General features: G+C 38.4%; 1 protein-coding gene across 19 annotated transcripts in view; it reads left to right on the top strand.

Moving 5' to 3' along the window:
* The window catches only part of NCOR1 (nuclear receptor corepressor 1), a 157,753-nt gene that overhangs the window by 91,748 nt on the left and 38,333 nt on the right, over window positions 1-27,672 (top strand). For 10 of the 19 annotated variants that reach the window (XM_078067955.1, XM_078067963.1, XM_078067956.1 and 7 more), the window contains 8 exons: window positions 3,490-3,552; window positions 5,803-5,942; window positions 10,434-10,560; window positions 13,073-13,622; window positions 15,755-15,884; window positions 18,155-18,350; window positions 24,056-24,229; window positions 24,976-25,136. In XM_078067955.1, coding sequence (XP_077924081.1) covers window positions 3,490-3,552; window positions 5,803-5,942; window positions 10,434-10,560; window positions 13,073-13,622; window positions 15,755-15,884; window positions 18,155-18,350; window positions 24,056-24,229; window positions 24,976-25,136 — 1,541 coding nt within the window. The remainder of the gene's footprint in view (window positions 1-3,489; window positions 3,553-5,802; window positions 5,943-10,433; window positions 10,561-13,072; window positions 13,623-15,754; window positions 15,885-18,154; window positions 18,351-24,055; window positions 24,230-24,975; window positions 25,137-27,672) is intronic. The other 9 variants (XM_078067961.1, XM_078067962.1, XM_078067964.1 and 6 more) reach the window with 3 other exon arrangements.

Below are 27,672 nucleotides of genomic sequence, written 5' to 3' on the forward strand. Positions count from 1 at the left end.
TGGATCATACGGCAATTTTTGTTTTTTGTGTTTTTTTTTTAAGATTTTATTTATTCATTTGGGAGAGAGAGAGAGAGAGCACAAGCAGGGAGAGAGGCAGAGGGAGAGGGAGAAGCAGACCCCCAGCTGAGCTGGGAGACCAACATGGGGCTCAATCCCAGGACCCGGAGATCATGACCTGAGCTGAAGGTAGACACCCAACCATCTGAGCCACCCCGGCGCCCTGGGTGGCAGTTGTATTTTTAATTTTGAGGAACCTCCAGACTGTTTTCCACAGTGGCTGTACCAGTTTGCATACCCACCAACAGTACAAGAGGGCTCCTTTTTCTCCACATCCTTGCTAACACCTGTTGTTTTTTGTGCTGTTGATTTTAGCCATTCTGATAGGTGTGAGGTGATATTTCATTGTGGTTTTGATTTGCATTTCCCTGATGATGAGTGACGCTGAGCATCTTTTCTTGGGTCTTTTGGCCATCTGGATGTCTTTGGAGAAATGTCCGTTCGCATCTTCTGCCCATTTTTTAATTGGATTATTTGTTCTGTGGGTGTTGAATTTTATAAATTCTTTATGTATTTTCGATACTAACCCTTTATCAGATACGTCATTTGGAAATATCTTCTCCCATTTCGTAGGTTGCCTTTTAGTTTTGTTGTTTCCTTTGCTGTGCAGAAGCTTTTTTTTTTTTTTTTTAAAGATTTTATTTATTTGACAGAGAGAGACACAGCGAGAGAGGGAACACAAGCAGGGGGAGTGGGAGAGGGAGGAGCAGGCTTCCCGCTGAGCAGGGAGCCCGATGCGGGGCTCGATCCCAGGACCCTGGGATCATGACCTGAGCCGAAGGCAGACGCTTAACGACTGAGCCACCCAGGCGCCCCTGTGCAGAAGCTTTTTATTTTATTTTATGTTTTTATTTTTAAATTTTATTTAATTTTTGTTTTAGAGAGGGAGGGGTAGGGAAAGAGACAGAATCCCAACCAGGCTCCACACCCAGCGCAGAACCTGACGCGGGGCTCTGTCTCACGACCCTGAGATTATGACTGAGCCAAAGTCAAGAGCCGGACGCTTAACTGACTGAGCCACACAGGCCTCCCAGAAGCTTTTTATTTTGATGTAGTCCCAATAGTTGATTTTTGCTTTTGTTTCCCTTGCCTCAGGGGACCTATCTAGAAAAAAGTTGCTACAGCCAGCGTCAGAGAAATTACTGCCTGTGTTCTTTTCTAGGATTTTTATGGTTTCAGGTCTCACATTTAGGTCTTTAATCCATTTTGACTTTATTTTTGTGTACGGTGTAAGAAAGTGGCCAAGTTTCATTCTTTTGTATGTTGCTGTCTGGTTTTCCCAGCACCATTTGTTGAAGAGATTTTTCTCCCATTAGGTATTCTTCCCTGCTTTATCAAAGATGAGTTGATGGTATAATTGTGGATTTGTTTCTGGGTTTTCTCTTCTGTTCCATTGATCTGTGTGTCTGTATTTGTGCCAGTACCATAGTGTTTTGATGACTACAACTTTGTAATATGACTTGAAGTCCAGAATTGTGATGCCTCCAGCTTTGCTTTTCTTTTTCAAGATTGCTTTGGTGATTCGGGGTCTTTTGTGGTTCCATACAAATTTTAGGACTATTTGTTCTAGTTCTATGAAAACTGCTATTGGCATTTTGATAGAGATTGCATTGAATGGGTGGATTGCTTTGGGTAGTGTAGACATTTTAACAATATTTGTTCTCCCAATCCACTAGCATGGAATGTCTCTCCATTTCTTTGTGTTGTCTTGAATTTCTTTTATCGGTGTTTTATAGTTTTCAGAGTACAGGCATTTCACCTCTTTGGGTAGGTTTATTCCTAGGTATCTTATTATTTTTGGTGCAATTGTAAATGGGATTGTATTCTTATTTTCTCTTTCTGCTGCTTCATTATTGGTGTGTAGAAATGCAACAGATTTTCTCACATTGATTTTGTATCCTGTGACTTCACTGAATTTGTTTATCAGTTCTAGCAGTCTTTTAGGTTTTCTGTATGTAGTAACAGGTCATCTGCAAGTAGTGAAAGTTTTACTTCTTCGTGGCCTTTACGTTTTTTAAACTTTAATATCAATGTCTTTTGAAAAAGATCTGCCCCAATCTTGCTATCTTAATATAGCTGTTTTTCTTTTTACTTAGTTGTAATCTTAGTGTGCATGCTTTTTCTGATGTTTTAACTTGACATATTATAAATATCATGTAGTCTAAGTGATCTTCATTTTTGCTTTTTGATGGCTGTGAAGTGTTGGCATCATGTTCCCTGAGGCCCGATTTCTTGAACCATTCCCTGTTGCTGAATGATTCGGCTGTCCCCTGCCCCCTCATCTTTAAACTAATAGAGATAGCACTGTAAAGAAAAAACAGATCTTGAGTCACGTAACATTTTCTTTCTGTTAAATTATTTTTTATAGGAATAAATTCTTGGGTCCAAGCATTTTTGTCTCCTTTACTAAGTACAGTCTCATTAGTTTATAAAGGGATCATGTTAATAATGCTTACCATCATTGGTTCAGTGGTACCAATTTTACCATAACATGAAGCATAAAGAAACCAGGTTCTGGGGATGGCAAGGAAGGATGCAAGGAAAAGAACTAGATAAACACATGGGGGCAGATCATGATGGACCTTGTTTGAGTTATATCCTGCTTTGCTTACAAAGTGGGAGCTCATAGGGGTTTTTAAATAGAGGAATGTTTGTACATAGATTGATGTTTTAGAAAGCTAACTAGTGACAGTTGTGGAGGTCAGGTTGGAGAGAGTAAGGGGCTGGAGGCAGAGGAACCAGCCAGACGGGTGTCACTATGCACGCAGTGGCCCAGGCAAGAAGGGGATGATTTGGGAGATTAGAACTGACACACATCATTGGATGTGAGTAGTATATGGGACGAAGGATTGAAAAATTGGTCTGAGGAGGCTGTTAATAATTCGAGTGACTGGATGGATGATGGTACTATTAATTGAGAAGGGGAATATGGCAGGAGCTCATTTCATGCCTGATAGTCTTACTTTCCTTTCTAATGTAGAAGGGAGAATGTGCAGTTTGTGATCCATCTGTGTTTACTAGGTGTCATAGGGCCTCCAGGAGTGAGGACGAGATGGGGGATTCAGAGAGCAGGAGAGAACTGTGCCTGGACAGGAAGGGGGACTGTTGTTTCTTCCTTTCACACTTCAGGAGAGGAGGGATGGGGCTCGAATAGTGGGAAGGCAGTGGGTGAGGTGGGACTTCATAGAAAATAAAACAAACATGTAGACGTGGGTGGAACTTCAAAGAACATTGAGAAAGATCCTAACGGAGAAGCCTTGACTATACCCCTTTAGTTGGTGGGGAGAGCCTGCCACCATCCTGTGTCCATAGTTTCCTTTGCCTAATGCTTCAGACAGGCTTTATGTCAGACAAGCAGGTCGGTGCCATCTCATCTGTGAATGAACTTAAGTTTTCTCTGCCTTACTGGGTTCTCTCTCTTTATTTCAGTTTCCACAGAGCCTGTAGAAACCTCTCGATGGACAGAAGAAGAAATGGAAGTCGCTAAAAAAGGTAAGTTATAGTTCTTTAGGTTCCTCAGGGTTAATAAGTCAGATGGAATGAATTTTTTTTAATTGAAAAAAGAAGAAAGTTCTTCTGCAATGGTAAATAGAATTTAGAGGTAGACTCGAGTTCTTTATGATGGGGTGGTGCCCTCTCAGGTAACCCTGCTGTGCCTTGCTTAAGAGGCCCAATTTTGAGGGATTTAAGATTCTCTGCACGGTTTTATTTTTTTTATTTTTATTTTTTTAAAGATTTTATTCATTTATTTGACAGAGAGAGAGAGTGCACAAGCAGGGGGAGTGGCAGGCAGAGGGAGAAGCAGGCACCCCACAGAGCAGGGGGAGCCCGATGCGGGACTCGATCCCAGGACCCTGGGACCATGACCTGAGCCAAAGGCAGTCGCTTAACCAACTGAGCCACCCAGGCGCCCTGCACAGTTTTATTTTGAATGTCATTTTGTTAGAGAGCAAGTGGACTATTCTCACTTTTCCAGCATCGCTGTGATTCAGTGTTTTGGAGGGTATTTTAATATAAAGAGTCTATATTTTCTGTTATTTAAAAGTTGGATTTAATAGGGTGGTACATATCTCCTCAGTTTGTATTTGTAAGGCATTTGGTTATAAACTAGTAAGAAACTGCACTGCGATTCAGAGGACAGGGCATGAACTTTGGAGCCGGACAAAGGTTTGAATTTTGTCTCTCCCCCTCATTGCCTTGATCTTATTCTGGAACATTAGGAATCTTGTGTTTTTCTGTTGTTGCTTGTTAAGATAGTGTAATTTGAAATGGAAGTAAAATTTCTAGTAGGATAAATAATTGGTTTATAAATGAACAATAGTTTGTGTTTTAAATAAAATAATTTTGAGAAAGATTAGCCAACTCTTTTTGGAGTTAAGTATTTACCTTATAGTTCTAAAGAGAAATTATTGTAAATAAGTTGACCTCTTAGTGACACATTTCAGATTTATTTTCTATTTAATAGGTAATAAGTGATACATTTAAGAGTTATATAAACCAACTTTACCAAAAATATAGCAGTTTAATGTGTTCTGTGCTCAAAATATTTTTATTTGATGTTTATTTGCCATGATTAGTAAATTCATGACTTGTCATGATTACATGTATAACTTTTTAGAAGATTCACATTTTTGGGCACCTGGGTGGCTCAGTTGTTAAGCGTCTGCCTTCGGCTCAGGTCGTGATCCCAGGCTCCTGGGATCGAGCCCCACATCTGGCTCCCTGCTCTGCAGGAAGCCTGTTTCTCTCTCTTCCACTCCTGCTTGTGTTCCCTCTCTCACTGTGTCTCTGTCTGTCAAATAAATAAATAAAATCTTTAAAAAAAAAAAAAAGATTCACATTTTTTAAAAAAGAAAAAAAAAGATTGACATTTATTCTCATCTGTTATCAGAATGTCATAGTGGAGTGAGTAGATACTAGCTACATCATAGAGCAATCTTTTTCAGGTAGACACACCTCCATAGGACTCTTCTCAGCTCTGTTCATGTATCAGAAGGATTTGGAAGTAATCTTCCAGTTGTCATTATTAAGGAAGCTACTTGTGTTAACCTTGAAAAACTCATGTTTTTCTATAAATTGTTAAATTTGTACTGGAAATTCCTGCTTGGATACGTCTCTATAGCTCCCTGTGTACGTGTGTTTATACGCCCATACTCCTCACACATAGGTGTGTGTGTGTACATACATTATTTAGTTGAAAAGTGTCAGGTTGCATAGATTTCTGTGATGCATTGTATTACCACAGGTTTGTTGTTGTTGCTGTTTTTAAAACTCGTTAATTTTTTTGAGGGCATTTCTTGATTGTGAATGGATTGAAGACATGCTGATTATAAATCTAGTCATATATATCTTTATTTTGTGTTAATTATAAGATTACCTTATTAACTTTATATTGATATACTGTTTCCAAAGACTTAGAAGTATCTAATCACTCAGTTTATAAGTGTTTGAGTTGTTACTGTGTGTCTGACATTGTCCTAGCTCTCTGGGAGATACATAACAAGGGTAAAGTTGAGCCCTTCCATTAATGAGCATGTTTTAAATTTGGGTGGCAAAATAGAGCTGTCAGTGAATTTTGTGTCAATACATATTTAAGTATGTATTAAAATATATCAATAAATAATTGAAATCACATTTTTAGTGTTAATGATTTTGAAGACTGTAATTAAGTTGATTTTATTTCTCTTGTTTGCTTTATCAGGTGATTGTTCAATTAATCTTTGGTCTGTTTTTCAAATATAGGTCTTGTAGAACATGGTCGTAACTGGGCAGCAATTGCCAAAATGGTGGGGACTAAAAGTGAAGCGCAATGCAAAAACTTCTATTTTAACTATAAAAGGCGACATAATCTTGATAACCTTTTGCAGCAGCATAAACAGAAAGTGAGTATATCAGCGGTAGTGAATATTTGCTTATTTATTTATTTATTTTTAACTGATTTAGTTTTTAACCAATAGTTATTTGCTTTGTTTTGTTTTTGAGCTTCAGATACTGGCTTTGAGAGAAAGTTTTTTGTATCCTGTATTTTTATTTATTACCTTTACCTGTGAGGGATATGCTAGTTTCTCGGCACAAGTTGACTTTTTCTCTGATGACTGCCCAAGGAACAAAATTCCTGTTCGTAGTAATGGCAGTTCAGTACTTTTGAATTACCATAGATGGGATTTGAAAAATATAAACATTTTGGAGTTTGAATTGAAAAGTTTAGTTGGAGTTCTGTTGACCTTGTTGAATGAATCGATATGGCATATTAAAACCGTTTTCTCAGAAAGAAAGAGTCCCTGAGATAAATAGTAAAATCAGAAAGATAAATTATTGAAAATTCCTTAACGAGGAAGTTCCAATGCTCTCAAAGTCTACAGAGCTCTTTGAGGATTCCATGAGGCCAGAACTGTTTTTGTAAAAATACTAAGATGTAACTTACTTTTTCCACTGCGTTAGATTTGCGTGGATGGTGTCAAAGGAGTTGTGAGAGAAAATGCTTGTGCCTTAGCATGAATCATGGCAGGGCACCACTGTGCTAAATACTCAGTGTATTCTTCATCTCCAGGCATTTGCAGTTTAACAACAAATATGCCAATTTCACTTGTCCTTGGCGAAGCAGTAAAAATTAGCTTTATTAAATCTTGACCCTTGAGTCCATGTGTGTGATGAAATGAGAAGTGTGCATAAAACCCTTCTGCTCCATACCAGAGTATGCTGGTTCTGTCGAGGGAAAGGACTTTTGCAATTGTTGAGTTCCAAGCTGAACTAGCCTCCCTTTTTTTATGGAGTTTCAGTTTTAATTGGAAAAATGACAGAAAAACTATGGTTTTTCAGACTTGGATCCTTGGCAGACATTTTCTTGAAAATGAGTGAGACTGTCTTTCAAAGAAAGCAAGCAGAAGTATTTGTTGCCACTTTTAAACTTCAAGCTTTTAAGCAAAAATGGAAACTTTGTCTTCCTCACCATAAGCTTAATATCTTCCTAATACTCAAAGACTTTTCTGATGAGATCAGTGGCAGTAATAACTAATATGATATTTTGACATACAGTGAAATGTATGCAGATTTGAAAAATCTGTGTAACTCCATAATTTCCAGATGACCAATTTGTGATGTCACAGTGGATGTCATGTATGGATAAAAGATGTACAGAATATTTTTTATTTTATTTTATTTTGTTTTTAGACTTTATTTATTTGACAGAGAGAGAGAGAATGAGAGCAGGAACACAAGCAGGGGGAGTGGGAGAGGGAGAAGCAGGCTTCCCGTGGAGCAGGGGCTCGATGCGGGGCTTGATCCCAGGACCCTGGGATCATGACCTGAGCTGAAGGCAGATGCTTAACGACTGAGCCACCCAGGTGCCCCAAAAAACTACTTTTTTACTAAATTATCCATTTGTTTTGGAATGTAGTTATTTTGTGTTTTTTATGTTGACATGTAATGGGTTTATTGTTATTTTTAAATGAATTAATATTTTAAATATTTTTGCTTTAATTCAAATACAGTAAGTATCATTATATATATCTCATGAAAAGAACCTCCTTTGGGTCTTGAATACTTTTTAAGAGTGCTGTATCCTTAGACCAAAAAATTTTGAGACTCACTGAAGAATGATAGAATGGGTAATAAAAGGGTAGATATTTAAATTTGTTAGGGTTTGGACTTTTAATAAATATGAGTATATGAAGTATAACATTGACTGATTTTAAAAGTTATATACAAAAGACCTCTTAACGTTAAAAATGAAGATGTAAAGGTTAAAAATGTGTTGTAGAAACTAAAACAAAGGGAAGGAAGTAATAACAAAAGCTCTTCTGACAAGAGAGACTTGACTTCATCAAATACCACTTACAATGTTTGGGGACAAAAATCAAGTAAAGAATAAATCAGACATGTTTTTAAAAGATAAGTCAGGGGGCGCCTGGGTGGCTCAGTCGTTAAGCGTCTGCCTTCGGCTCAGGTCATGATCCCAGAGTCCTGGGATCGAGCCCCACGTCGGGCTCCCTGCTCAGCGGGAAGCCTGCTTCTCCCTCTCCCGCTCTCCCTGCTTGTGTTCCCTCTCTTGCTGTGTCTCTCTCTGTCAAATAAATAAATAAAATCTTTAAAAAAAATAAAATAAAAATAAATAAATAAAAGATAAGTCAGGGTTCTCCAGAGAAACAAAACCAACGGGGTGTGTGTGTGTGTGTGTGTGTGTGTGTGTGTGTGTGTGTGTGTAGAGAGAGAATATGAGCGAGTGATTTATTTTGAGAAATTGGCTCCTGTGACTGTGGACACTTGCATCTGACGGTGCAGGATGGCAGGCTGGAGACTTAGGGAAGAGTTGCAGCTGGAGTCCAAAGGCGATCTGTTGGCAGACTCCCTTCTTGCTGGGGGCATGGGGGGTGGAGGGGGAGAGCAGGGAGCCGTCAGTCTTGGTTCTGTTAAGGCCATCAGTTGATTGGGTGAAGGCCCCCTCCCCCCTCCACATTCCGGAGGGTCATCTGCTTTGCTCAGAAGTCCACTGGTTGAATTGTTAATCTCATCTAAAAAACACCTGCAGAGAAACATCCAGGATAATGTTTGACCAAATGTCTGGGTGCTGTGGCCCAGCCAAGATGACACATCAAATTAACCATCACCAGTGTCTTTAAAACTTCTTGTTAGGGACAGCAGGCTTCCGGGTTTTGTTTTTGTTTTGTTTTGTTTTTTTGAGTGTTTTATCATTTTCAAAAAGGTTTCAAGAAAACATGACAAAATGTCTAATATCTATTAAAACGCAGTGCAAGATATATAGGTGTTACATTTCCATAGGTTTGAATTATTACATTAAATATTAGTGAGTACTATCATATAGTGAAGAAAATGCTTGGAGAAGTAGTAGATGATTACATGTGAACAGAGGAATGCCGCATGGTGGTGGTGAAACATTGTCTTTTGTATATTCATCAGTGGAAATACCAAACAGCATGGGTGGATATTGGCAAAGGAGGGATACAGCCTCGACACTGGAAAAATCCCTATATGAGCTATTATCTAACTCCTAAAAATTTTGCAGCCTTCATGCAGTCTTCCTAAAGCTTTTTAAAGAGTGTGGCCAGAGGATTCTCCCCTTGCATTCCTGTGAGGAACATAGTGATGAATTTTTTTTAGCCTCAGAATTACACCTAGTTCTATGACGGACACTGGGACGTGATTTTTTTTCCTCTTGACTTAGTTACTGCTTTAGGTTGCATCCTAACACATAATTTTACAGTTGGGATAGCAATAATTTATTTTCCTCTGTGAGGAGTGTCCCCGGGAGAGGCCTGTAACTAAAGTCTGCTGAGTACAGGCTCGGTAAGAGGCGGAGAACAGAACAGATGCCAGGGCTGGGATCTTCGGGTCTACAAAGACAGGAGACCTTAAGTTTCATAGTTAGCAACATGAGATTAAAAATATAATAAATAGCTGATGTCTGACACTTAAATATATGCACATATGTTCTTACAGATCTCTGATCCCAGTAGAAGAATGAGCAGTTTTATGTAAACACATTATTTGTGGAAGGAAAAATCCTGTTAAAGGAAAAGGCAGTTTGTCCTCATTAATAGTAGAAGAAATTCAGTAACACCAATGATGGTTGGTGACAACAGTGATCAGTTGTTGCTTATGAAATCACATAATTCTTAATGTTAGGGAAGGGAGGTTATTGCAGCATTATTAGTGCAGAACATTAAAATTGACTGAATACCTTAAAATAGGAGAATTTTAAATATCTATTGGTACAGAGTGTTTTTATGGAATCATTAATTTAATAATTTTGAGGAATTTATAATGTAAAGGTATGTTCAGTTCATGATTAAGGTTAAAAAAAAGTAGGATAGGTAACTACATTGGGCAATCCTAGTTTTATTTACATGTACTATACATAAACATATGTATACGCATATAAAAGACTGAAAGGAAATGTATCAGTATAGTTAGAATCTCTAGCTGGTGCAGTTATGAACCATTATTGTTTTTTCTTAACAATTTTCTGTGTCCTCCACAGTCCAACGAATATCTTATTTTTAATAGAAAACAAATGCATGTTATTTTTATTAGAAAAATACATTATTTGGAGAGGAAGAATAGCAGGAGTTTTGTGATTTTTGGCTCTTTGTACATGTATGGTGACAAATAGTTTGAAAAATGGTCCCAATGTAACTTTTGATCAGTTTGATGAGAGCAGTCCATCCACACAAAAGGCCAGTTAGTGGTTCCCTAGAGGCAACCGAATATTCACCAGAACAGTTGTCAGACAGGCAGCCTTCTTGTTTAATATGTGTGTATCAGTGTTCTGTGTTACTTCAGATATGAGAATGTTCCTTTGTTTTCTTTTAGCTATTTAAATCATAATTTAATTCAACACTCTTTTACTCCTTTAGACTTCACGAAAGCCCCGTGAAGAGCGAGACGTGTCCCAGTGTGAAAGTGTAGCTTCCACTGTTTCTGCTCAGGAGGATGAAGATATTGAAGCTTCTAATGAAGAAGAAAATCCAGAAGACAGTGAAGGTATCTTAAAATCTTAAATTTAGTTGTGACTTCCACTAGTTCAAATATGTAATTACTAGCTTAGTCATTTTATTTAAGAATTGCTTCATTAAGGAAACAGTACATTCACTGTTTTCATAGAGACCTTAAACTTGAGCACAATGTACTTATTCATTCAGTCAACAAATACGTATGTAGCACCTGTGATGGTCCAGTTGGTACGACTAGAAGATCTTTAAAATGGCAGTTCAGGGGCACCTGGGTGGCTCGGTCAGTTAAGCGGCTGACTCTTGATTTCGGCTCAGATCATGATCTCAGGGTTGTGAGATCGAGCCCCACGTCGAGCCCTGCACTGAGCATGGAGCCTGCTTAAGATTCTCTCTTTCCTTCTGCCCTCCCCCCCCCCCAATGCTCGCTCACTCTCAAATAAATAAAATTTTAAAATCAAATAAAATGGCAGTCCGGCATCAGCAAGCTGTCTGCATCAGTATCACTGCCACCGTTATGTGTCCAGTTGGTATCATTGATTACACTTCTCTCTTTATTGCAGTGAGTTTGATTTATTTCAGTTTTTATAGTGACTTACACATGTCACATTTATGTTTTCATACAAAAAGAATTAATGACGCTAGAAGCTCGGTAGAAAAGAATGTCAACCCAAGAAACTTAAGAACAGAAATAAAATCCTTTTTGTCACTTGAACAAATTAATGACCATTTTCCGAAAAAGTAAATATTTTCTTGAGTTTTTGCTAATTAAAAGTTCCTAATTTATTTCAATCGAATTACTATTAAAGTTTCTGTAGATTTCTTTTGTGAATTGACTGCTTATGAAGTGGGAATTTTCAGTGATTTTAGTAGCTCTTTATATATAATATCTTACACATGTTCATGCTTTGTATACACATATTTTCTCCATCTCACTCACTTTTTATTTTTAAATTACCAGAGTTTAAATTTTGTATGTAATTAGAGCTGCTTAAGTACATTCCTTTGAAGGCGCTCATATTTTAAGCTTAGGAAGTTCTGTATCTTCCAGGAGTTTCAGAAATATTAGATTTTGTTTTATTTTTTTCTGCAAGTTGTTGTTGGCTTTGAAACTTAAATTTTGTTTTGAATGGGTTTTGGTTTTGAACATTAAGTAGCTTTTTTTCTGTGAGGTTTTGTGGAAAATGAGGCCCATGTGGCAGGAATGAAGAGAATACTGGAGCAGAAGAGTTTTGGTAAGACTCGGCTTTTAAAAAGCTCCCTCTGGTGTTGTTGAAACTGGTCTGAGGTGGAAGATAGGAAGAGTTGCTTCTGGACTACAGGGGCAGTCGAGCAATTGAACACAAGTGGATGGACTCAAGGGATATTTTTAGAGAGAAAATCAATGATATTTATCCGTGTAGGATATGGGGATAAATGAGAGGAGAATTAAAAGATTACTCCTTAAAAGGTTTCTGGTTTAATTAGACAGTAAACACTAGAAAAGAACCTGATTTGGATGTGTTGAGTCCACAGACTTAGTCTAGTGCAGGAAATACTGAATTTGTGATTCCTTTGAAATATCTAGGTAAAGATATCAAAGATTAAAACGGTATTTATAAAGTGAAACCAGGGATGTGGGGAAAGACCAGGGTTACAGTGTTAAATTAAAAGTCCATGTAATGTTACTCTAGAATTTTCCTGTCTAGTGTGTGGTACTCACTAGATACATGTGGCTATTGAGCTCCTGAAATGTGGCTAGTCCAAATTGAGATGGGCTGAACATGTAAAATGTAATCAGATTTTGAAGACTTAATACCAAAAAAGGTAAAAATGTTATTACTAGTTTTCTATATTACTATATTTCCACATGATTACATGTTAAAAAGATAGTATTTCAGACCTACTGGGTGAAATAAAATATGTTGTTAATTTATCTCTTTTTACTTTTTTAATGTGGCCACCGGAAAAATTAAAATTTTAAGCAGATGTAACTCATATTATGTTCCTGTTGGATGGTGCTGTTCTAGACTGTCAGGCTTCCTGGGTCAAAGGAGAAGCACAGCCACAGGCTGGTAGAAATAATCCAAATACCATTTATGGGAATGGTCTCTTGTTTAGTTTGGTTTTCATCTGTCTTCATTTTTCAAATTTCATATAAATTTTATTTACTTATTTATTTATATTTATTTATTTAAAAAAATATTTTTAAGAGTTCTTAGTTACTCAGTTACTCTCTACGAGAACCCAGTGTGGGGCTCGAACTCACACGACCCCGAGATGAAGAGTCGTACACGCCACCGACTGAGCCAGCCAGGCGCCCCTCATATAAATTATTTTTAGATATTAAAAGCTTTTACGCTTTCCATTTCAGAAGGTGAGGACCATTTGACCTCTCCCTTTCATGCTCTGGGAACAAACACTCTAGCTTCCCAGTGGCCATAAGACTTCACTGAGGCCATCCAAGGAGTATCATTCATCCCAAACAACTACTTTCAAGCATGGCTTCTGTCACCACCGGAAACATGTTCATTATCAGATTTTTATGCCGTATCATTATCTTTAAGGTGCTGAAAATAGTTCTGATACAGAAAGTGCTCCTTCTCCTTCACCAGTTGAAGCTGTCAAGCCCAGCGAAGACAGCACTGACAATGCGACTTCTCGAGGAAACACCGCGCCTGGGGCTGAGCTTGAACCCAGCGCAGAACCTGTACCCTGTGCGTCTCCCTCCTCAGCAGTGCAAAGTGCAAAACCAGTTGAAAGTGAAAGTGTGGAGACGCAGGCGAACGACAGCATCACGGTGGAGTCAGAGCCAATGGACGTCGAACGGCAGGAGCATGGTGCTGAAGTGACTTCTGTTCTTGACCTCCCCACGGCTGCCAAATCAGACTCTGTAGACGTTGAGATGGGGGCGCTGGAAACCAATCCATCCAGAGTCGAAGGTGATACCAAAGAAGGAGACCTGGAGAGAGCCAGCACGAAGACAGAGCCTAGAGATGAGGACATGGTGGTGGCCCAGCAGATAGGCGCCCAGAGGCCCGAGCCCCAGTCGGACAATGACTCTAGCGCCACCTGCAGTGCGGATGAAGACGTGGACGGAGAGCCCGAGAGGCAGAGGTGAGACTCGCTCCTGCGATCCTCTCCTGTTCTTTGCTCTGTTGGAGGCTGACTGAGTCACAGGACGGTGCTGGCTGCAGGGATTATTCCTGTACGAATATCGGCAGCTTAGAGGTAGTCCGCATGCTTTTAATATTGGGTTATGATGCTGTTCATCTGTTTCAGTAACCAAGAACAGTTGTGTGATCATGAGTTTCCAATGAGAAAGATAATAATGTTTTTCTACACTGCTTGTTACATGCATTCTGTGTGTAGCTAAGAAGGGGATTTCATCTAACAAAACTTGTGTTATGAGCCACGGACGGCTGCCGTTCCTGGTGTTGGAAGCGGTAGGATGTGGTGGTGCAGGCAGAGGCAAGGGGCATTGGCTTGTTTGCTCCAAGACCACACGGCTTCAAAGCAGGGCCTGCTGTACCTGTGTATTAGATGACGGGAAAGGTTGACGGGAGAGACATGTTAAGTGTTCTGAAAATATTTGAGAAAGCATAATTTAAATACAAGATAGTGGTAATTATCATGATCACTTTGTATATCAGTTAAAAGTTTAGGTGATTCATATTTGTAATTTCAAATATATATAATACAGATTAATACAGAACTACTTTTAGTCATTAAATTAATAATATAAAAATCTATCCTATCTTCATGGTTTTCATAAAAATTACGGTAAAGATTACAGTAAAATTACAGGAATAGATACTGCTTTATTTAATATATGTACTTGCCTTGGGATTTCCTTTTCCTTGAAAGAAACAGAATCACCTAGAATCACAGTAGAACATTTGATTGGCACACATTCTAGAAATGAATTTGACTAAAACATCATTTAATCAGAAACCCAATTCAACTCTTTTTTCTTTTTCTCCAACTGCCCATTTTTTAATAAGAAAGAGGCTAATAAGCCACTCAGCAGAGAGCCAAATTCTGTTCATCTAAGATGAGGATTATCTGTGTTTTCCACTATTAGTTTTGGTAACTATATTTACAAGTGAAGGAAAAATTAGGATGGTAGTAATCTTAAAGGAGGAACATCCTAAGAGCTGAACATGATAGTAGTCTTGAAATTCAGAAATTCCTTGTAAATATATGGTGACCTTCGAATAACACTCTGCTTCAGTTCCAAACTATCAAAATAACACTTCCAATTTTCTGCAACTTTAATATCATCTTTATTCTTCATGTTAAGTGTTACTTTCTTTTATACATTCTAATTTTCTTATCAGTTTGTACTTTTTAAAATGTTCATCTGCCCCCAATAACATTGGAAAGTCTGATACAGCCTGAAAGGTACGGCACTAGCGTATGATCTCCCCAGTTCACATATTGGGTGTCGTAAGCTCCAGCGTACATACTGAAACTGAGTGAAGCAGGCGGAGCGTGGGGTGGCGGGGGCTGTGGGGGACAGAGCAGCACGTGTGTTGGAAAGGGCAGCTGCTAAAAGTTCAGCATGTGGTTTCCACGTGGGCATGCTGCTTCTGTGTGGCTCTTTCTTTCCACTCTTGATGAGAAACCAGGAGTCTGGAATTTGGGGTGAAATTCTCAATTTTAGTATGGTAGTGGGCAGATGTTTGAAAAAATACCCTATGATCCTGGCAAAACATCCTGTAACAGGTAACTAGTTTGTAATCTATGTTAGTGGTAGACTAGGACCTAATATTATAATGGAATATATTCGGACTGGATGGTTAGATGCAGATGATTAAACTCAGATAAATTTCAACCTATAAATCAATATTAGGTTTCTTTACTTAGAAAATTAGCATTATAGATTCCCCTTTTCCTTACTGTTCAAATATCTTCTAAGGTTGTGTTGTGTGTGTGTACATACATATTGACTTAGAAGGAATTATGATTAGGGGTGCCTGGGTGGCACAGTTGGTTAAGCAACGGACTCTTGGTTTTGGCTCATGAAGTGATCCCAGGGTCGTGTGATCAGGCCCCATGTTGGGTCCTGCACCCAGCACAGTCAGCTTGAGATTTTCTCTCCCCCTCCCTCTGCCCCTCCCCCTGCATGCACTCTCTCTCTCTAAAATAAATAAATCTTAAAAAAAAAAAAAAAGGAATTATGATTGTACATTTAAAGTCTTAAATAAGAATATATTAATTTATCTTTTTTTTATTGCCAATTGCAGAATGTTTCCTATGGACTCAAAGCCTTCATTGTTGAACCCCCCTGGATCTATACTGGTCTCATCCCCAATAAAACCAAATCCACTGGATCTGCCACAGCTTCAGCACAGAGCTGCTGTTATCCCGCCAATGGTAAGTTTTCAAAGTGAGTAAGAGAAGTAAAGTTGAGAAAGACCTTTAGAGACATTTCTTCTCTTCTTTAATCAGTACTTGATTTTTTAAAAAAATTATGGTAAAAAACACACAACATAAAATTTATCATCTTAACTGTTTTTAAGTGTATGGTTCAGTAGCATTAAATATATTCATGTTGTTGTGAAATAGATCTCCAGAACTTTTTCATCTTGCAAAAGTGAAACTCTCTTCCCATTAAACCGTAACTCTCTCTTTCCCCTCCCCCAGCTCCTGACAACCACCATTCTACTTTCTGTCTCTCTGAATTTGGCTAAATACCTCATATAAGTGGAATCATACGGTATTTGTCTTTTTGTGACTGGCATGTTTCACTCAGCATAAAGTCCTCAAGGTGCATCCAGGTTGTAGTCATAATCTCCTTCCTTTCTAAGACTGAGAATATCCCATTGTATGTATATACCACATTTTGTTTAGCCATTCTGTCGCTCTATCTGCTTTTTCAAATGGATTCATTGTGATGGTTGATTGAAATGGTGATTTCCATTTCGGAAAGAAAAAACACCAAAGGAGTGTAATCCTCTAGCCCTAAATATTCGTAAGCTTTGTTTTTGTTTTGTTTTGTTTTCCTGGAAGACAGTAGTAGAATAAATATATAACTAGGTTTTAAATATTTAGAATGAATTCTAGAGATTATGGCTAACTTCAGGATACAGTTCCAAATCTAGTTTTATTTACATTTTACTTCAGTAATCTCTGCAAGTTTGACTCTCTTTTGACACTGAATTCCAAACTAGGTTATTGCTCCTTTACTTAGTAATGTTTTAGCTGTTGCTTTACTTCAGGGGATAAAAATTTGTTCTGTCTCACATGATAATTGATAAAAGTTAAGTGTGAGCTTATGATGGACTCACACACAAAAAATCATTAAACATTTGTTCGTTCATTGATTTACTCAAATGGACTTCTGTTGAGTACCCAGTTCAAGACAACATTGTTAATGCTGTATGGAATATTTATATATCATAATCTCTGACTTCAAGAAACATAGAGATTGCTCTTGATAAAAAGACAGAAAAAAACTTAAAATGAATTATAAAAATGTGATGCTCTGTTAAGTTAAAAAATGTAGTATGGTCATTTCAGAGGAAGGAGAGCTTCCTTCTTAATAAGACAACTAAAGAAGACTCCACATAGGAAATAATATTTTTTGGACCAAAACAGTTCATTTGGCTTTATGGCAACAGGAGGAAGTGCCATGTTTACATAAAAGCCAAAGCACGAGGGCAAGAAAACTATGTGTATGTTTTGGGCTCAGTGAAAAATTCTACTTACAGTAGCGGAAAAGAACTATGGAAGTCTTTATTTAGATAATAGGTTCTGAAAAACTCAGATCTCTACTCTTTCCCAAAATTTTTTGTATTCATGAAGTAATGGACTGTGTTAGGGGCTGTTTATTTAGTATTGAACCAAATAGGTTGGGTTCTTTCCTTCCTGAGTGAGAGAGACAGAAAATAAACAGAAAAACCAGCCATATTATTGTGAATTGTGCTATTGTAAGCGCTCTGTACCCTGAAAGAAAGAAACAGGGCTGCTGTAAGGAGGAAAATGAGAAGGGACGGTTAGGGATGGCCTGTCTGAAGACGGAACATTTAACACCCATCCTGTTGTGTGAGTTGGTTGTGGGAGGTAAGGCGGATCAGTCGAGGATGTCTGCCAGGTTTCTGGCTTAAGCTGTTAAGGTTCCGTTTCCTAAGAGGGAGGTCACTGAAGGAGAAGCACTGAATGTAGGAAATGAAGAGTTCCTGTTAAATCCAAGTTTTGAGGTGCTTTGAGATGCCCAAGTGGAGTTGTTAAGCAGCCATTCTGTGAGTATGGGACTTGGAGCAAACGTCTTAGAAATAGAAATTGAAGAATCATTAACATATAGATGACATTTAAATGCACAGAAGTGGGTGTGATTATCTAGAGAGAACCTAGAGAGGAGGGCTAGGAGCCAGGGCTGAGCCACCAGGGGTTTGACCATCTGGAAGTTAAAAGCAGACAGCAGTGTTTTAGTTTCCGATTTTGATCTCTCTTATGTGATTTATATTGTGTTCAGTTCTGAAAGTAAATGTTCAGCACTTTAAGCCTTTTATACTTGAAGAGTACTTTGATCAAAAAGTGGCAAAATCACATCAACCAGTACGTTACAGAAATAAGCATTATTTGTAACAGAGGGTCGTTGTTATGTTGGTCATTGGCGTATTTAGATTTTTTTCTTCCTGTAGGTTTCCTGTACCCCATGTAATATACCGATTGGAACCCCAGTGAGCGGGTATGCCCTCTACCAGCGACACATTAAAGCAATGCATGAGTCCGCACTCCTTGAAGAACAGCGGCAGCGGCAAGAACAGATAGATCTGGAATGCAGAAGTTCTACAAGTCCCTGTGGCACGGCCAAGAGTCCAAACAGAGAGTGGGAAGGTAGGCAGAGCTGTCACCGCAAAGAACTTCTCTGACGGGAAACAGAACTATACTCCAAAGTAGTGTCCTTTGTGCTTTGTAGTTTATTTGCATGTCAAGTGATTAATTCCTCTTGTCCCCAACACAAAATTCCTTTAAACTGACCTCAGTTAAACTTTTGAGGAATGTTACTATTATTGACTACTGACAGGCGGCAGTAACATTTGTAATGGTTTTTGTTAATACGAGTTTTCTGATATTTATCTCTGCTGGAAGACTGTAAAAGCCATGCTTTCTGCTCCATTCATCAGACTTTTCAGAGTGAGAATTGTTATCCTGTCCTCCAAGCAAATCACATGTAACAACAGGGTAATACTCATTCTCTGATATGATGGGAGACAACTCGGTGTATAGCGTCAGTCGTAGCCTGACGCGGCCCTCGCCCCAGTCTTCACCACTTGTGTGGCCAGGGACAAGTCCCGTAACTTTTCTGACTTTAGTTCTCTCATCTGTAAATTGCAAGTTATAGATCGATCCATCCATCTATCTATCTGTCTGTCTGTATTTCTTTCTTACTGAGATCGCAACCCATAAGAAAGAATCAGCATTCAGTATCATTTTGTAACACATGGCTCAGCGTTATTCTTTACATAATATTATATGTAATACAGATACAATTTATAATAATAATTAGTGTACCAGTATGTACATAGTATAATAGATACCACAAAGGTGCTGTTATCATTGTTATTTCACTGTTGTTATTTCAAGTGACAAATTCGAGTTGTATGTGCTTTTTTTTTTTAATATTTTTTTTATTTTTAAGTAATCTCTACACCCAACATGGGGCTTGACCCCACAACCCTGAGATCAAGACTCCCCCACTCCACCTACTGAGCCAGCCAGGCACCCCTATGCATGTTCTTTTTAGTTGTGCATGATACACTCAGTTTCTTTTAAAAGCGGGGGGGGGGGGTGATTTCTAAATTGTAATAAATTCTTCTGGCATGATTAGGAAATGGCACATGTGTTCTGGTTGATGGTTGACTTATGCTACAATATGCTTAGAATATAAGACTGTTAAGGTCTTCGTTACTGTGGTTTAGATTTTTTGGTAATGATTCAAAAGACTTTTTGCAGTACTTTACATAGATAAGTAAGAACAGCTAACTGTAGAATGTCATGCATTTCAAGGGCTATTTAATATAAAATAGGAACTGTGGTACTTAACGAATCTTGACCACCCCCCCGTTACACCCAGGTATACCAGTAATGAGTTATTATATGGCACATTGAACTGTATTAGAGTTTTAAACATAAAATTGCTGGTGTTTTAAGTATAAATCTTATCCTAGTAAAAACATGAACCAGAGTAGTTAATACCCAGCAAGGCTGGGGGTATAATAGGTGCTAAATGAATATTTCTTTCTTTCTTTTTTTTTTTTTAAAGATTTTATTTATTTATTTGTCAGAGAGAGAGAGGGAGAGAGCGTGCACAAGCAGGGGGTGCGGCAGGCAGAGGAAAAGGGAGAGGGAGAAGCAGACCTCCCCAAGCAGGGAGCCCAGTGTGGGACTTGATCCCAGGAACTCGGGATCATGACCTGAGCCAAAGGCAGATGCTCAACCGACTGAGCCACCCAGGCGTCCCAATGAATATTTCTTGAATGAAGGTAAAAACGTTGATGATTTGGGAGCTTTTAGTATTTAGTATTTAGAATCCTCAGTCGCTAACTCAGTAACTGACGCAGTTTGTACTCAGTAATTACATGTTGAGGGAATGAATTAAATGGAGTATAAATGGACTTAGCAGAAGCACTTGTCTTTTGAGCAGTCCAGTTATGAGAAAATCTGTCATGATGAGAATGATAAATTATAGAGTAATTTAAAAGTCTCTTGATGTATTCCTTACATAAATGATTTAGAATAAATGTTGGGAGAAGAATTAAAACCTAGAAAAAATGACATTCAAATGGTATTTGCCAGAGTCATGCTAAAGCTGAACATTATTTAGTTAATAATATCTGGATCATTCTATAACATGCATATCACATGGTTATTTTAGGACCTCAATATCTTTTCTTTTTTCTTTAAGATTTTATTCACTTATTTGACAGAGTTAGTGAGAGCAGGAACACAAGCAGGGGGATTGGGAGAGGGAGAAGCAGGCTTCCCGCCGAGCAGGGAGCCTGATGCGGGGCTCGATCCCAGGACCCTGGGATCATGACCTGAGCCGAAGGCAGACGCTTAATGACTGAGCCGAAGGCAGACGCTTAACGACTGAGCCACCCAGGAGCCCCAAGGACCTCAGTATCTTTTCTTGATCTACTTTACGATCTTGATCTAAATTACTTTGGAAGCTGGAGAGACTGAATCAGACTAGAGCCCAAATTCTGAGCCTCTAAACAATGAACTACATTTCTCTGTGGTCAGTCACATTAATCCATGTGGTTTAGATGAGAGTGGTATCCTAATTTTAATCATAATGCAGTGGTCTTAAAACCATACTGTAATTATATTTTTTATTAATGTGATACTGAGGTGTTCATTAATACATCAGTTTGGTTCAAGGTGACTCCAGAAACTGGGGTGGTTGATTACATTTTATCTCAAGGTTATGTTTTGTTTTAGCTCATCTATAATGTGTAGTTATTTAACGAAGTGCCTGAAGACTCTCCTGAATTTATAGCTATCCATAGTTCAGTATAAAGGATAATTTCCCTTATACTTACACATCTCCCTTGTGTAATCATATACTTGCATTTAAATTGCTTGTATGCAGAATGTTTGATACAAATGTTTTCAGTGCATCGCCATAGAAGAGTTTATAGAATGTTAAATATAGTGAGAATGTGGATTTACCTATAAACCGTCACCAAACTGGTACAGTTTACTTGAATTAGGACCATGGTTTTGACTTTTCCCTTCATGGTCTCATTTAGAAAGTAACAGGCAGCATGTGTTTGATTGTATTCATCGTAATGTTAGTGAGTGGCAGAAATAATTATTGCAGGTGTACCCTTTTTAAGTGGTGTAAGCCTTTACATCTGTAGAAACACTTGGGAAAAACCTGAGAGAACAGTTGTTTTCACTTTCCGGGAGCATTTACACAAGGTAACCCCTACTTCAGCATGAAGCCTTTTTTTCTGGAGTGAGGAAACTCAAACATACACATGTAGAGAATTAGAATTGAACTTGCAATGCAGGTTTAACAGAATCAGTTCAGTCCAATTAAGAGTTAATGCTTCTCTGCAACTGAATCTAGTCTGTTTATTTTGTTGTTTATTTTTTCAGCTCTGAGTACATGAAGATTTAAATACCTGTATTTAGAACCATCTAAATTTCCGCTTTTTCTTTAACACTACCTTGACAAGATAGTTTCCACATTATTAGAAACTTACTGTAAATGGTAAAACAGTCACACAGAATTTATAATAATAACTTTACCATGTTAAATTCTCTAGAAAGGAAGACATGATTTTCTTTTGGTTTATTTTATAAATCTGCACAGCATTGGGACATTTAATCTAATTCGTTATATCAATGTGTCTAAGAAGGGAAGAGTACCATCATCTTGATGGATACCCCACAGGCATCTGAAATTCAACGCCCAGTGCTTTAGGGAGACATTATTGCCACATGGTTTCGAGCTCAGAGTCAGGCTTACACTGCTGGTAGCGTGACCTTGGCTGGGCAATACGGTGTGATTCTTTTGAGGTTCAGTTTCCTCATCTATGAAATGGTGTTAATCATCCCGTAGGGCATGAGGGCTCAGTGAGATAATTCATGTAATTCACAGTGCTCTGCACAGAGTACATACTTCATATTAGCTGGTATTACTAGAATTGTTTCTGGTTTTTAAAAATACCTGAGTAAGCTAGAGAACTATTTATGCCTTGTGCTAATGAATCTTTACCCAATTACAAACCTTCCACTTAACAGTGAGATGCTAGAGACCTTCTCTTGGGATAGAAACTATCAGGTGCCAGCTGTTACTTACTGTAGTGCAGTGAAGAAAAAAAGAAACAAAAATAGAAGTAGCTCTTTGAAGGGAGAAGGTAAATCATTGTTCACAGGAGAAGATTATCCACCTAGAAAGCTTACAAGAGCCAACTGAAAAGTGGTTAGAACAAAAAGGAAAGTTCATTAAGTTTCTCAGAAAAAAAAAAGGGTCTCCAGAAATCCCCATCTTTCTTTCCTATAGATTTGCAGTAATCATTTATACAGGTAAACTCATGCATATGAAAAAGATGGCTTTCCTAGCAACAAAATGTAAAATACCTACAAATAATTTTTAACAAGGAATTTATAAATAAGACCTATACAAAAAAGTCTAGATTACTCGGTTAGAAAGCTCATTATTATAGAGCATCAGGTGTCTTGTATTCATAAATTTAATGCAAGTCTAATGAAAATTCCAGTGACATCTTGTTTGGAGAATGATTTTAAATTTTGATTTATCTGGAAGAATAAATGGATAAGACTAGGTAAGCAAAAGAATAAGAAAATGAATGGGAATTTGCTCTGGCAGACATTAAAATAGCCCACATTTAAGTGGTTTGGGTTACATATGATTTTCCTTTTCCTCTTTGTGCTTTTCTGATTTTCCAAAATTATAATGTCAATTTCATTTTAAAAAGGAAAAAAATTATATAATATATATAATTATATGTATTTTTGTTTGTTTTTTTTTTAAGATTTTATTTGAGAGAGAGAATGAGATAGAGAGAGCATGAGGGAGGGGAGGGTCAGAGGGAGAAGCAGACTCCCTGCTGAGCAGGGAGCCCGATGCAGGACTCGATCCCGGGACTCCAGGATCATGACCTGAGCCAAAGGCAGTCGCTTAACCAACTGAGCCACCCAGGCGCCCCTGTATTTTTAAGTCTTAATGTGACTGCATATCTGATATGCCCTTTAAATACTTAAGTTTTTTTATACTTTATGTGGAGGTAAATTATATGGAGTAATTTTTTTTTTCAAGATTTTATTTATTTATTTGACAGACAGATACACAGCGAGACAGGGAACACAAGCAGGGGGAGTGGGAGAGGGAGAAGCAGGCTTCCCGCAGGAAGCCCGAAGTGGGGCTCCATCCCAGGACCCTGGGATCATGACCTGAGCTGAAGGCAGACGCTTAATGACTGGCCACCCAAAAGCCCCTGGAGTAATTTTTATAGCATTCTGGTAGTAAAATTCATAGTTTTATAAGTGTGTGTAGGTTTTTTTGGATTAGTTTGATCTGTGTCTTCTAAGAAAGGCTTCTTCCGTTTCTTAATTATGTTTATTTCTCTGAATATTAAGTGGTGTGTTTCAGCAGGCTAAATATAAACGGTGGAAATTCTCAGAGATATGACTAACTCAAGCAAGACTTGAATTTACCAAATGGCTGGATAATCTGATGTTTGCCTGTTGTGACCTTTATTGCATGTGAAAACACTTGGTTTTCCTAAGAAGAAGAAAGAGATGTTCTTTTCCTTTAAAGGGAAACATCATAATTGAATTTTTGAGGGTTTTATTAGGTCATAGTGATGGTGCATACACAGAAGATTTAGATGTATAGGGTTTTTAAACCTCTCTGTGGGTGGACTCCCCCCCCACCCCAGAATTTTAGATTTTAATATTAGTATATATAGTCGGATCTGCCCCTGGATGGTGTGGGCTTGGTCCTTTCACACTTACTATTTTAATTTGGGGTTCTTCCCTTATCTTGATAACTTTAACTTTCATAGGAAAATCAGTCGCCTATATGCCTTATGCTGAGGTCAGACGTGCTCTAGAACAGGAAGCACAGATGCACAGTCCCGCAGCAAGGTCAGCCTCACCGTGTAGGCTCTCTCCGAGAGAAGTCAGTAAAGCCGCTCCACAGCCTGATATGAGTGCAGCCCGCTATAGTGTCCCGCCAGGTAAATATTGTTCCTCTGCGCAGTGGCTGCTGGCCATCTCCCTACAGATGCTAGACTCGGGTGGTTTGAGCTCGTGAACAAACTGCCTTTCCCAGACGTGCCCTTCCTGTTTCAGAATTATTTTCTTGTTTCTGTGCATCCCATCGTCTGTTGTATTCAGTTGAGCTTCACTGGGCCACTGGGAAATTCGTGTTCACACATGTATACTGTGACACTGACTGGCTTTTAAGAGTACATGTACTTTGAAAAAATCTTTAGGTCCCCTCCCCGACCACAAGAAATTCAGGTCTGTGAGAGCCAGGATCAGTAAACGTTTCTCCAGGTAGGCAAGATGTAGAGAGGGTGTCCAGCTGGTGGTTGGCCATGTCTGTGCGTTCTCCAGAGTTGGAGTATCAGCTGCTCCTAAGAAGCAGGTCCAAAGAGTGATGGAGAGAGAGAAAAGATTGTGAAAGATTGTCATTTGCCTATGCTAAGCAGAGATAGTTTGAAATGAACATCAACTTAAAAGCTCTGGTTTCACAGGGAGTTGAATATTTCAGCCTCACAAATACCACGTGTGACCTGAATATGTATATGGATTTAATTCAAGTGAAAGAGAAATTCAAAATAGAAGTGTTCCTCCTCAGCCTCATCTTGCACTTAAAATTCAGTGTGTGATATGAAAATTCGGGAATGACTGAGATAGGTAGAGTGTTGCAAACTATGAAATTGCCGATTTTAAATCATTTTTTTCCTCCCCTTCAAAGTCCTGCAGCCTGCTCCGCATCAAGTGATAACTAATCTCCCTGAAGCGGTTCGGCTTCCGACAACTCGACCCACCAGGCCACCTCCTCCTCTCATCCCATCATCCAAAACCACAGTGGCTTCAGAAAAACCATCTTTTATCCTGGGAGGCTCCATCTCACAGGTAAAATGCCTTCCCTGCCCTGGAAATTTCTGTTGAGTATTGCTTTGATAAAAGTTCTCCCTTTTCTGTCCCTAATTTGTCCGAGTCTTAATAAATACAAGTTTGTCTGTATGTGAAGAGACGGTGACCAGAAAATACGGCAGTCATCGTACTCTGTGCCACACACAGGAAGTTTGTGTGAGTTAGGTGCCCAAAGTGAGTGGCTGCGGCACACCGTCTGGTTTGACTTAGGAAAGGCACTTTTGTGCCCTGAGGTTTAGTGTAGCGAAGATGGAAGAGGAATCTTTTCAAGTACCAAAATATGTGTGGACTATTGTGAAGGCTCTAAATATTACATTGTACATGATTGATAAGCCCCAGTTCATTCTGACTTTGGCCACTATATCTTCCCCCCCCCCCCCAGTGCATTATTGTTACATACCTGTATATATATACGTATATATATTTTTTAATATGGCCTTATCTTAATGGTTGAAAAGTTTTGACCAATGTGCACGATCAGCAGCAGCCACTCTCCTGTCAGGTTATAGAACCATTTCATCACCTCCGAAGGTTTTCTTAGCCCCTTGTGCCTGAAGCAACCACTGGTTTGCTTCCTATTAGCACAGATTAGTTTTGCCTTTTCTAGAACTTCATATAAATGAACTCATACAGTGTGTACCCTTCTGTGTCCGTCTTCTTTAACTTAACATAATGGTTTTAGGGATTCATCCTGAGCTATTTCTAGTTTTTGGCTGTGGTGAATAAAGCTGATATGTACATTCTTGTACTGGCTCTTTATAGACATTTGTTTTCATTTCTCTTGTGTAATCAATCCCCTGAGGGAGGAATTGCTAGATATATGTGTGTTTTACTTTATAATTTCCCAGAGTGGGTCTACTGCTACCCACAGTGTGTAAGCCTTCATTTTGCTTCATTTGCTCTTGGCCATCTTTTTTATTTTAGTCATATTTCATTGTGGCATTTAGTTTGCATTTCCCTGGCAGCAGATGATGCTGAGCACTTTTTTGTATGCTTATTGGTCATTTATACGTCTGATTGCGAAGTGACTGTCTTATTATCTGTTTTTATTGGGGTTTTTTTGGTTAGTAGATTGTAGAAGTTCTTTATTATGGATGAAAGGTCTCTGTTATATATTAAAATATTTCCTCTTTTTTGTGGCTTGTGTGTTTTGTTACTGCTGTGTTTTGATGAGCAGAAATTTTAAATTTTGATGAAGTCCTTATACAAATTTTTTTTTCTCCTATGGTTAATTCTTTTTCTCTAAGAAATCTTTGTTTCATGCTTGTGGAAATATTCTTGCGTTTTCTTCTGAAAGCTTTATAGTTTGGGCTTTTACATTTAGGTCTGTGATCCACGTGAAATTAATTTTTATGTGCAACGTGCGGTCAGGATCAGCATTCAGTTATCCTTTTGGATTTGCAGTTCCAGGAACACCGGTTAAAAAGTCTTTTCTTTCTCCAATATGATCACTTTAGTGCCTTTGTCAGAAATGATTTGGCTCTATGTTTGGTCTATTTCTGGACTTTCTGTTCTGTTCAGTTGATCTACTTGCCCATACTTTTATCAGCATCACAGTTGTGATTATTGTAGCTTTATGGTAAGTCTTGAAATCATGTGGTAGGGGTCCTTTAAGGGCTTTTATTTTTCAAGATTGCTTTGGCTCTTCTATGACTTTGGCATTTCCATATAAATTATAAATGTCAGTTTCTAACAAAAATTCTCCTGGGATTATGGTAAAGGATTGCATTAAATTTATAGATTATTTTGGGTTAGAAATGAAGATCTTAAGAATGTTGAATCTTCGGGCGCCTGGGTGGCTCAGTGATTAAGCATCTACCTTCAGCTTAGGTCGTGGTCCTGGAGTCCTGTGTTCGAGTCCCACATTGGGCTCCCTGCTCACTGGGGAGCCTGCTTCTCCCTCCCCCACTCCCCCTGCTGTGCTCTCTGTCTCTCTCTCTGTCAAATAAATAAATAAAATCTTAAAAAAAAAAAAAAAAAGAATGTTGAGTCTTCTAATCCATGAACATGTTTATATTTCCATTAATTTATGTCTTTAATTTCTCAACAGTATTTCATAGTTTTCACTGTAGAGGTTTTGTTAGATTTATTTTCAGTTAATTTGATGATTTGTAATGTATTTTATGTTTTTATAAATATTTTTCAAAATTTCATTTTCCAGTTCTACAGGTATATAGAAAAAGTTGATTTTTTAAATCTTTATCTCCTGCAACATTACTTATTTGCTTCTTATTTGTTTTGTTGGGTTTTTTTTTTTTTTTTTTTTTTTGGAGGGAGAGTGAATTTCTTAGGATTTTCTATGTGAGCGCATCATATGCAAATCAAGATAGTTTTACTTCTTCCTTTCCAGTCCTAGTGCCTTTTCTTTCTTTTTTTTTTTTTTTTAAGATTTTATTTATTTGACAGAGACACGGCAAGAGAGGGAACACAAGCAGGGGTAGGGGGAGAGGGAGAAGCAGGCTTCCCGCCGAGCAGGGAGCCCTATGCGGGGCTCGATCCCAGGACCCTGGGATCA

This window comes from Halichoerus grypus, chromosome 2 (genome assembly GCF_964656455.1).
Source record: "Halichoerus grypus chromosome 2, mHalGry1.hap1.1, whole genome shotgun sequence".
NCBI lineage: Eukaryota > Metazoa > Chordata > Mammalia > Carnivora > Phocidae > Halichoerus > Halichoerus grypus.